Below are 12532 nucleotides of genomic sequence, written 5' to 3'. Positions count from 1 at the left end.
AGTCCTCTGCACTGTTTTACTTTTTCATATGTTGTTAAATATCTTACATTCTTCTTCAGAATCTGCAAAAAATATTTTAAGGAAAATTACAGCTTTGCAAAGTTTATACAAGCTTATGAAATAATAACTAATGTTTATTGAGCACTTCCAGTATAATAGTATAATAGTTGAGGCTTTACCTACTTTCATGACATTATTTTAATGTTACTTTGACTAAATCTTGCTAATTTTTTTAATGCATTAAATAAAATGGCATACATTAGGATTGGCACCCAATTTATCATTATGCATCACCTTAATTTTATTGGGAAAATGTCACATTTTAAATTGAATAAGTTATTTACCCATAGGATTATAAAATATCACAATGCTTTTGATCTACTGATTGACAATATTATTTGTATTTTAGGCTTTTGTTCAAATGGGAATTAGATTATGCTGTAGTTTTCTAATTTTGTATCTTTCAGCTGTGGAATTGTTTCTTTAAATGAAATCTTACTTGGAACCTTCATATATCAACTAGAAAAGTCAGAGTTGTTCTGTTTTAAACTGGGGGTGTGTTGTGCTAGGGGTCCGCCTGGAACTCCCTGAAGCATTGCTGATGAACCATAGGGCTCCCTGAAGCTCATTTTGAAAACCAATTAGCTCTAGTAAAATATGTTAATAAATACTGTTTTTACATTACCTATCATAAAATAGGTGCTAAAGTATTTATCACTGAAGTGAGTAATTGGCTGACATCTTACTTAACTAGTTTTTTTCCACCTTGCTATTTCATTTTAATAAACAACATTAAGTATAAGTGAATCAGTTTTATGCAAAGCAAATCAGAAATTTAAATTTTCTCTAGTTTTTGAAATAATTTATATTTGCTTCCTTTTTTTTTTTGCATTTACTTATAGCTAGGTATATTTTGTAAGCTTTATTTCTCCTTTTTATTTAGATGAATAATACTGCAGCTAGTCCAATGTCTACTGCAACTTCAAGTAGTGGAAGGAATACAGGGAAGTCTATAAGCTTTGCAACAGAATTACAGAGTATGATGTAAGTATATCCTTGCATGCTGTTGCTATTACTATTTTAAATTTATTCATGTTGAAAGGCAATAGACATAACATTTATAAAACTTAGGAATAATTTGTTATTAATCAAGTAAAAATGAAATACTGTGATAACATTTTAAATTGCTGTATGTAGAGGCAAAATTGGTTAAAAATGCTACAGTGGTACTGTATTTGAAAAATGAGTATTGGTTCATCTTTATAAATGATAGAATGAATAATTATGTGGACATATTTGCTCTAATATTTGTCTGAGTCTGTGTTATGTATTGTTTATTTCTATTCTAGTTTATAGATTTAGGAAATTTTGAGACTGATTATATTCTTGGACGGTTGGAATGTTTTCACGTGGAAGGTCTTAGTTTTTCTCAACTGTCATAATAATTCAATAAGCCTAATTTAAGTTAGTTTTTAGTTTTGATAATATTTGAAATCACTGTTTCAGAACATTGGGGAAAACTTAGAGCATTTAAAAAACAGATGTATTCAATCTTTGGGAAGTTGCAGGGTCATTAAGATTTCTTAAGACTCTGTGCAGCTTGATTTCTGGTTTCTTGCATTAAGTGAAACTACATCTCTTGATTTGATAAGAGATGGCACATTTATTAGAAATGTCTTTTGACACATGGTAGTTTTTCATTATATTGGTTCAGGAGACAATTGTCTGTATAAGATGGGGGACCACATATTATAGTGCTCTTCTTATCCTGTGGATTCATGACTTATCCTGTGGATTCATATTCATACTCATGACTTATCAGGTAGTTTAAAAGAATATTTTTGTTGAAGGTTTAAGTGTCTTCCTCTTGTGGCTAAATTGATAGCCTTCATAGTTGAATTAATGTCACTATGTGATGATTACTGTTAAAAGGTAAAATGAGTTTGAGTATATGTCTTGTAATTGCATGATGAACTTACTTTATACAATATTGAAAACATTTAGTTCAGGAGCTCTCAAACTTTTTGGCCTCAGGATCCTTTTATACTTTTAATCATTGAAGATCCTGAAGAATATTTGTTTATTACGGTGATAGTTATTAATATTTATTACTTAGAATTTATTATTAAAAAAATTTTTTTTTTGAGGCAGAGTCTCACTCTGTTGCCCAGGCTGGAGTGCAGTGGCACAATCTTGGCTCACTGCAACCTTCACTTCCTGGGTTCAGCGATTTTCCTGCCTCCGCCTCCCAAGTAGCTGGGATTACAGGGGTGTGCCACCACACCCAGCTAATTTTTGTATTTTTAGTAGAGGCAGGGTTTTCCCGTGTTTGCCAGAATTACTTAGAATTTAAAAAGAAAGACATTTATGTATTAACTTGAAAAGTAATAAGCCTATTATATGTTAATATAAATAATATATTTCTTATAAAAATATTTTAAAGCCAAAAATTGATTGCACCTTTCAGGTGAGATGCCAATAAATGTGACATATTTAGCAACTGTATGAAGTGAGCCTATATTTTAAATTATGGAGAATTTTAAGGGTTTATGCTTATGTACATTTTTGTGGATTAGTTTAAGTTTTTTCATTATAGTTTAGTGGCTTTATATTAAGAATCTTCTATGTTGTATTATGTTAATTATGTTTAAAAATACTAAGCATGTTTTAAAAGTTTTAGAGTAAGGTGAAAAAATTCATTTTCTGTAGAGCTGGTTCATTGATTTACCTTGTATTTTTAAAACTTTTAATTTGGGAATTTTCAAGCTTACAGTGTAATGAAACCCATATATCCATAATCGGGCTTTAATAATAATTGTGTTTTTCCAGTCTTATTTAACCTTTCTCCTTACCTTTCTCCCTTTAAAAAAAAAAATGAAGTATTTTAAAGCAAATCCCAGACATCTTATTTCGAAATTTATAGTATTTATTAAAACAATATACTTGTTAGTAAAGTTAAAAACAGATGTCCTGTAGCAGAAGTCAACAAACTATGGCCATGGGCTTGCTGCCTATTTTTGTAAATATCATTTTCATTGTACCATAGCCAGGCTTATTCATCTATCTGTTGTCTATTGAAGCCTTCATGCTCTGTGCCAGAGTTGAGTATTTGCAACAGAGACTATATGACCTGTAAAACTGACAATATTTGCTATATGGTCTTTTACAGAAAAAGTTTGATAATCTCTGATCTGTAAAAGACAGTTGTCTTTGAGAAGAAGGCTACAAAAATTAAAAATAAAAATTAAAAAATCTATGTACCCACCAAAATTAAAAATAAAATATTAAAAAAACCAAACTATGTTCCCACAAAAATTAAAAATTAAATTAAAAGCTTGTAGAGTATTCTTTTGTCATTTATACTTAGGAGAATTTCTGTTTAGTGCATTTGATGGACCTTGGGCCATTTTAAAAAAACTGAGAAAAAATAAAGGCTAAATTCAGCACTTTCTTATTAAATACTTTTGCAAACATCTTCCCAACCAATGTACCTAAGCTGGATTCGGAATGCAAAAGTTATTGTTGGCTACAACTCTGGAAGAAATGTACATTTTCCTTCTATTTCAGACCTCATGGAGAGGCCATTCCTAATAGTTACATTCATCATTTATAGTTTGAAGTTTTTCCCCCCCCTTATGAATTTCTTTATAGAACAGGGAAACAGGGCCAAAATTGGGAGAGTCTTTTTAAATTTACCAGTATTTCTATTGTTATCAAGATTTTTAGGCTTTTGATTGTATAAAATTAGACTAAATGTATATTTAATTCTTATGTGTATTTCAAATGAGAAAGTGTGGACTTATGCTGCTATGTTTATTTTGTGTTACAGTAATTTCATTCTGGGAATCCCTACTTTACTGCTGCTGTTCATGGTACTAAGCCTTTTATATTGCTCCTTTTCAATCCTCTGCTGCTGCCTTCCCCATCCATTCACTATTAATGAGTTGTTGTTCTTTTGGGTCCCTGGCCTCTAAATAAGTAACAATATTGTAGTGTCATTTCTGGGGAATGGTTTCACTGAAAGTTGTCTAGTTGTCAAGCACAAATGAAATGGTCATGATCTGCTATTAAATATAGAACTGGCAACCAATCTGTCCTAGTATTAGAGCCTTGGAGAACTTACTGTATTTTGAATTTGGGTGGTAAATTCCACCAGTGAAACATTCTTAACAGAAGTTTTTTTTGTTTGTTTGTTGTTTTTGTTTTTTTGTTTTTTGTTTTTTTTGAGAGGAATCTAGTTTTGTTGCCGGGTTGGAGTGCAGTTGCCCGATCTCTGCTCACTACAACCTCTGCCTCCCGGCCTCAAGTGACTTTTCTGCCTCAGCCTTCCAAGTAGCTGGGAATACAGGCATGTGCTACCATGCCAGGCTAATTTTTGTATTTTTAGTAGAGATGGGGTTTCACCATGTTGGCTAGGCTGGTCTCAAACTCCTGACCTCAAGGGATACACCTGCTTTGGCCTCCCAAAGTGCTGGGATTACAGGCGTGAGCCACCGTGCCTGGCCTCTTCTTACAGATTTCAAAGGAAAGGATTAGTAGTCTAACAAGTGTTAGTGGGTTGGGATGATAGCAGTTGTGCCTTACCTAGTGCATATAACTGAGCATATTTGCTATATGCTCTTTATCACAGCTCCTTTGAATAACCTGTACTGGAATGGTCCAGAGGTTTTTCATTTTTAGGTTATTGAACTCAAGCAGCCTGTAAATTTGAAAATGAAATCTTTTCATCGACATTACAGGTATTTTAACAAACTTCTTCAGAATTTTAAGTAATTTAAATGCACTTTGAGAGTCTTCATTGAGTTCTTCCTTACTTTACCCATTTATATATTTCCTGCCTTGTCATGTACATTTTTAGAGTTACAGGCCTGAGTATGACGATGCCAGGTTTCACAGCTCAGTAGTGCTTAGTAATTATAATGTCACCACGTTTTTAAAAATTGGGAGTTTTTGGGATAAATAGCAATAACATTGAAAAAATCTTGTTTACATGTTACTTTTATATTGTGAGAATTCTTCCAAATGAAAATTTCATCCTTATCTAACATCCAGAAATTAAAAAAAAATTTAATCAGAATTTGCTTACATATAATAAAATACATTTTTAAATTGTACAGTTCTACAATTTTTGCATTTTAAAAAATTACCTTTGTATTTTTGAGATGGGGTCTCTATGTTGCCCAGGCTGATCTTGAACTCCTAGGCACAAGTGACCCTCCTGCCCCTGTCTCCCAAATAGCTTGGACTACAGGATTTTGCCACTGTGCCCAGCTAAAAATCATTTACTGAGTCCTTCTTATATGGCAGGAACTGAATGCCTTCAAGAGGCGTATAGTCTAGCAGTAGAGAAGGGGACAAATATTTGTAATGAAATAGGATGCGAAAAATTCCATGATAGTACAAAGGAGGGAATGAGGAACTCTTCTGAGGATAAGCTACCTATGTTTAGGTCTGTAGTTCTGCCCGCTTCCTGGAATGTCTGTTGAGTATTCTGTGAGCACCTCGAGTTTAGAATGTCCAAAACTGAACTAATAATTTTCTCAGTAACATTTGCTGCTTCTCCTGAGTGTGTTTGGGATAAATAGCAATGACCATTTATTCACTGCTGCACTATACTAGACCTTTGTTTTGTATGTGAAATGGTATCACTTGGCTATTTTTTAAGTATTATGAAGATATGAGCTGTGAAAGAATGTGTGCCCCCTTCATCTAACTTTAGAGAGCCCTGATATGTATAGTCTCTGAATTTTTAGTAGACGGGTTTTTAAGCTAACACAGGCTTCCTTCAGATATTGTTTCCCTGGTTCATTTAAGTTTTTCAGGAAACTGGAAGAAATAAAAACTCCTGAAGATAAAAAGTATGAACCTACTATAATTCCAAAGGTGCTTTAATAGTATCAGTGATAATAATGAATACTTGTATAGAGCATGCTGTGTACCAGACACTCTCTTGAGTACCTCCCATATGCCATTTCATTTCATCCTCACACAACTCTGTGAGGGTAGATGCTATTATTCCCCTTTTATAGATGAAAGAATAGAGACACAAAGGTGGAGTAACTCACCAAATACTATCCTATAGTCAGTGGCAAATTCTGGATTAAAGCCAGAAAGTCTGATTCCAGATTCTGTGCTCTTGACACTTATGCTAAACTGCATTTCAGTTAATAAACTTTTTATTTTGATTTACAAAATTTAGTTTATAAATTAACTTTTAACAGTTTATGTGTGACTACTGTGCTATAATGAAATAAAATGTGGAAGCTGAATGTTTTTTCAGTTGATTGCTTGGTTATTAGTAACGAGGTCCCAGGTGATCCTCCTGCCTCAGCAAGTAGCTGGAACTACAGGGGTGGGTCACCACACCTGGCTGATTTTTGTATTGTTTTGTAGAGGCAGGATTTTGCCATGTTGCTCAGGCTGATCTCGAACTCCTTGGCTCGAGTGATCCTCCCACCTTGACCTCCAAAGTGTTGAGATTAGAAGCATGAGCGTCTGTGCCCAGCCTGTCATTTTTATACTATCATGGCATTTGTTGTAGTTTCCTGTATCTTAACAAATTTTTTTCAGCAAGGGCATATCAATAACTAAAAGAAAGGATAATTTTCATGGAAATTCTATACTTACCATATACTCCTTATTAGATGCTCGTATTTGTGTTATTTCATAATTTTGGATATAAATATGGCCATATTATTTGAATATTCAAATGTCTATCCTACTTTTATGTTTTATCACTGTTAAATAATCATTGATCTTAATTTCTCATATTTAAATTACACTAAAATATGTGGTAAACTTACCCATTTACTTTTTGTGAAATGCATCTGTTTGGGATATTTTAAGATATGCTTTAGTTTATAACTATAATAGTAATCAGGAATGTTTTCAAATTGTAATGTGAGAATATGTATTAAGGCAGATTTCCTGAAAGTGAGAATATGTATAAAAGCAGATTGAGAACATAAAAACACTGTGTAATGGAAAGTCATTTTTCCTTTCAGGAATGAAATAGGAAATCTTTAAGTTTCTAGATCCAGTTAAATTAAGTGCTTGTGTTAAAAAATGTCATTTTATAAATGTGGCTAAATAAAATAATTTATTTTTTTTTAAATATTACTATCAGTTCTCTCACGAGAAAGTAATAATTAGAACTTTTAGTTTAGGAGTATATGTGTAATTACCAGGGAAAAAAGTGTCTTGCTTACTTATAGAAATGAATTCTTGAAATTCAGGTAGATGAAGTTATTTGAGTAATTCTGTGATGAAAATCCTTAGTTATATGGGGAAAAATAGGTAAAAATTCACAGATCCATCAGCCTAAAATTGCAGTATAGTTGCTGATTATCACATTGGAGAGTGGCAATCCCTGTTCTGAACTAATTTGATGGTAGAGCCAGGCTGTAATTGATGTATAGCTATTTATGGTCTTTTCTTAATTTTAGAGTGAATGTTCATACATTTCACCATGTTCCTGAATACTTCTCTAGACTCTACTGAAAGTGTTATGTGATTTATGTACAGTATTAACTTTCAAAAATCTGAAAACTTTGTATTCTGAAATGCATGTTTCAGATAAGAGATTGTGAACTTGTATCTACCTCACAGGGAAGATTAAATGAGATGATTGAATTAAAACACTAGTATAGTTCCTGGCAGATGATAAACATTGTGCTGTTGTTACCATCACCTTTTTAAAAAATAAATATCATCATCAACACACTGAATAAGGAGTTTATAAAAAGTAATTCAAGTATAGGGGGAAATATTTGCAATTTAATGGGAAGAATTTCATAATTATAGAGAAGAAAGGATTTGTCTACATTATAGCATGCTGTATAACTTTCCACAGTGATAGAAATTTTATTTCTTTTTTGTCCAGTGTGATAGCCACTAGCCACGGGTGCCTATTGAGTATATTAAATAAGCCAGGCAGCTGAGCAACTGAATTGTAAATTTCATTTAAATTTAGCCCTGAACTTAGCAAATAGCTACCATATTGTGCAGCACAGAAGAAATATAGTAAATATAAATTATATATAGAATGCTTCTTTTCTGGGTTGCATGTATTATATTTTTTTGAGATTGGGAAAAATAACATTTTACATGTTATAACCTGTTTTTATATTTGATTTTAACACAGTCGTTGATCTACTTTTTTGCCCTCTCTCTTTTTTAAGTTGTCATTGTCCCACAGTTCTTTATAGCTTTGAAGATGTTAATATTTGGCTACTTTGGCAAGTCGGATTTGATTGAGAAGTTTAATATTACATTTATGTTCCATTTTTTAGAAAGTATGAATAATAAAGAAATGTGTTCAGTTTCTTAAAAATGATCTTTTGTGAATGTGTGTTCTCTCTCTCTCTCTATATATACACACACACACACACACACACGCTTAGTCTTTCTGAAAAATCCTCTGACTGTAACTCTGAATGTATTGTATTATACTTGATTATCATGTCAGCATGTATAATTGAATATATATGTCATCATGAGTTTTAGGTTCTCATTTTTATGTAGCTAGATTTGCAAAATTTCTGGTAGCTGTGAAATTAGCAATATGTTGTGAAGTGTTCTATCAATTCATTATTTTTATTATGGTGATATTTTGAAAACCTGTTAATTTAAATGTACCAGCTTCAAAATTTATCTTTAGAAAAGTGGGGCGAGGTGTGGTGGCTCATGTCTGTAATCCCAGCACTTTGGAGGACTGAAGTCGGGGGATCTCTTGAGGCCAGGAGTTTTGAGACTAGCCTGGGCAACATACTTGAGATGCTGTCTCTACAGAAAATAAAATTAAAAGCAGTTATCTGGGCCCTGTAGTCCCAGCTACTTGGGAGGCTGAGGCAGGAGGATCACTTGCATCTAGGAGGTCAGGGCTGCAGTGAACCATGATCCTGCCACTGTTCTCCAGCCTGGGTAACACAGTGAGACTGTCTCAAAAAATAAAAAATAAAAAAGTACTAGATAAAAATGGATTCTTCATTACTAAAAATATATCAGAGAGTGGTTAATAATTTTAGATAGGAAATTAATATTTTATGCCTATGATTATGTATTGATTTGCCTCTTTACAGTAAATTCTGTAAATTAAAAAGGTGAGTATAATTTTAGAAAAGAATAGTAAATTCTTAATATAGAGGAATAAATCTTGCTGATTTTGACTTTTTGCTGGTTCTGAAGTCCCATGATAGTTAAGTTTGCCAAAGCACAGTTTCGATTATCTCTAGATGTGAGATTGGTGGGCACTTTTACATTACAGCCAAAGAAATGAGAATTGGGCCAGGTGAGGTGGCTCATGCCTATAATCCCAGCACTTTGGGAGGCTAAGGTGGACAGATCACTTGAGGTCAGTCAGGAGTTCGAGACCAGCCTGACCACCATGGTGAAACCCTGTCTCTACTAAAAAAAAAAAAAAAAAATTAGCCAGGTATGGTGGCACATGCCTTTAATCACAGCTACTTAGGAGGCTGAGGCAGGAGAATCGCCTGATCCTAGGGGGTGGAGGTTACGGTGAGCTGAGATTGCAACACTACACTCCAGCCTGGGTGACAGAGCGAGACTCTTGTCTCGAAAAAAGGAAAAAAAAAAAAAAAGAAATGAGAATTGATACATTCTGATGTGTTTTAAGATGTTAACATGTATTAACATATATGTGTGTATATGTATGTGTGCTTTTAATATCAAAAGTATATATCAAAATATATCAAAAATATATATTCAAATGAGGATGCCATCTTTTGCAAATATATCTTTTTTGGACATCTATGTAGACTTTAAAAAAAAATCTTAACTGTGAAACACCATATGCCTTTGAAAAAAATGTTGTAGTCATTAGAAAGTTTTCTAATTGGCATAAAAGTTTTTTTCCTATGACAGAAGAGAGTACACAACCACTTTTCTAGAGAAGGAGTGACAACTATTATCTTTGACTGCTTTTCTTCTTCTTTACCTTTCATAGGTTTCTGTGTCTTAAAACAGCTACGTTACAACCAGTTTTTGCCATGGCTGGTAGAGTCCTATTAGCCTTTCATGACTTTCTCTCTCTTCCGGTATTACACTGGTCAGTAATGTGTGTTTAATGGGGAAAGGGGGGGAAATTAAATTTTTGGGGTTGGCCTGGCAATCAATTAATATTTATTTATTCAACAAAAATAACATTCTTTTTGGTTGGAATTACTTTCCAAACATTCAGACTTGGAATACAACCCATTTCTAAGTCAAGCACTGATAGTATTTTTTTATTCCGCCTCTTCCAGTTTAGAATCTGAGCGTATCAATGTCTTTTATATATCTCTAATCCTTTAGAAGTATGTGAACATAGTTAATGTTTATTTTTAATAGAAATAAAACTTCACTTATCTGGAATTTGTAATTAAATACAAATATTTCAAAGGGCAAATTGATACAAAGAAAAATAATGCTACATCTGAGTGATTAAGGTAGCATGATACAGTGGAGAACACTAGTTTTGGAGCTACAAGATCTTGGTTCACTTCTTTCTGTATTGGTGGATTTTATATTTTAGGAACAGTTAACCCCCACCCCCAATAAAAAATCCTGGAAATTTTATGGGTAGGAGAGCTGTTATATCAACATTTTATTCTATAATAAATGAAGTATTTTTTTATATTTCCTCATAGAGACAGTTGTTTTCTGAAAAGAAGAAAATCGGAAAATACAGAAAGATAACAATTAACACCTTAATTATTAAATTAAATTAAAGTGCTTATTGGAACTGGGCATGGTGGCTCATGCCTGTAATCCCAGCACTTTGGGAGGCTGAGGCAGGAGAATTGCTTGAGCCCAGGAGTTTAAGACCACCCTGTACAACACAGTGGTACCCCATCTCCAAAAAAAAAAAAAAGAACGAAAAGCCAGGCCTTTTGGTATGCTCCTGTGGCTCCTGATGCTTGGGAGGCTGAGGTGGAAGGATTGCTTAAGCCCAAGTGGTTGAGTCTGCAGTGATCTGTGATCGCACCACTGCACTTTAGCCTGGGTGACAGAGTGGGACCCTGTCTCCAAAAAAAAACTCAAGAGTGCTATTAAGGTTTTGGTATTTATCTTTCCAGTTTCTTTCCAATGCATACAAAAAATTAAAAAATACCAAAAGTGTGTATTATAATTACTATTGTGTAACTTGGATTTTTACTTAATATATATCTTTTCCATGTTGATAAATACACAGCATTATCTTTATAAGCTGTACTATAAACCCTAGCCTCAAGCGATCCTCCCGCCTCAGCCTCCCAAAGTGCTGGAAATACAGGGGTGACCTGCTACACCTGGCCTAAAACTGTTTTTTTTCTTTTTCTAAATATGTCTAGAGATCTCTGCATAGCAACGTATAGGAGACTGTGTATGTGTGTGTGTGTATGTGTGCATGCATGCATTTGTGTAGTTACTGTTTGAATAAATCAGGAAGCTTCAAACGCAGTGAAGCCCCTTATTTTCCAAGGAAACAGACAAGCCCTAAATGAGTTAGCAATGGCAGTAGAAGTAATGAGATCTTCACACAGATAAGCAAAAAAGAAGATAATAAAAGTGTCTATGATTCCTGTCCAAGCGAGTCATACACTTTGGGGGTGTGTACGTTTGTGTGTGACTTAATTTTTTGTTAAGTTCTTAGTAATTTTTAGTCATTATTGTGCTTTTTTGGTACCTGTCCTTTTTTCCTTTCACCTACTATATTGTGAACAACTGTCTATGTTATCAGATCTTTTTATTTCATTGTATGTATATCTATCATATTATTTTTAATCCCCTGCTGTTAAGTAATTAGATTATGTCCAGTTTTTCCACTATTATTAAAAATGATATAATGGAAGCTTGATACCTACTATTTGAAAGTCATGGAGGAATTTTTTGAGTCCAAAGACTTTTGATACTAACTTCCTAATTTTTCCTATAGGAAAGTTGAACTAACATGTATTTCTATCAAGTTATAAGAGTACCTCTCCATCTTCCCTGACAGTTTTTAACAGTAAAAATATTGTGTTGTTTTTCAGCATTTCTTTGACAACTGGGCTTGAAAATACTTTGGCCATATGTATTTCTTCTTTTGTGCTTGTCTGTATTCTTAGTATAATTATACTTATTTTATTTTTTTCCTGTTAAGGAACTTTGATATACTAAAGGCACTGACCTTTTGTTGGTTATATTTGGCATTTTCCCTATTTTCCCCGCCAGCCCCTAAATCTTTCGGTTTCCTTAAGGTTCATATATAGTGATTACAAAAAAAATAAGAGTTTTCATTGCTCATGTAGTTTAATCAGTCGTATATCTTATTGCTTCTGTCTTTGACAGAATGTCCTACCCTTGATTTTGATATATATCTTCATGCACTTTCTTACATTTTGTATTTTTAGTTTCTATGGTTTTAATATTTAATCCATTGTTTTGTTGTATGATGTCAGGGAGGGTTCTAAGAATAATTTTTCTTCAAATTGATTTGTCAGTGGTCTTACCATCTCAGATTATATAAGCCTTCATTTCTCCTCAGAATTGAAATACTACCTTCATCAGATAA

At 33.3% G+C, this 12532-nt stretch overlaps 2 protein-coding genes across 5 annotated transcripts in view; one reads left to right on the top strand and one right to left on the bottom strand.

Moving 5' to 3' along the window:
- Positions 1 to 12532, top strand: part of SUPT3H (SPT3 homolog, SAGA and STAGA complex component) — a 538163-nt gene that overhangs the window by 12060 nt on the left and 513571 nt on the right. For all 3 annotated transcript variants that reach the window (XM_025383822.1, XM_025383821.1, XM_025383823.1), the window contains exon 2: positions 944 to 1044. Coding sequence is in view for 2 of the 3 variants with exons in the window: in XM_025383821.1 (XP_025239606.1) it covers positions 944 to 1044 (101 nt within the window). In the remaining variant the exon portion in view is untranslated. The remainder of the gene's footprint in view (positions 1 to 943; positions 1045 to 12532) is intronic.
- RUNX2 (runt related transcription factor 2) overlaps positions 1 to 12532 on the bottom strand; it is a 221188-nt gene that overhangs the window by 183500 nt on the left and 25156 nt on the right. The gene's annotated exons all lie outside the window — the stretch shown is intronic.

This window comes from Theropithecus gelada, chromosome 4, assembly GCF_003255815.1.
Source record: "Theropithecus gelada isolate Dixy chromosome 4, Tgel_1.0, whole genome shotgun sequence".
Taxonomy (NCBI): Eukaryota; Metazoa; Chordata; class Mammalia; order Primates; family Cercopithecidae; genus Theropithecus; species Theropithecus gelada.
The sequence above is the reverse complement of the archived record's forward strand: the minus strand, read 5'-3'. Positions and strand labels throughout refer to the sequence as shown.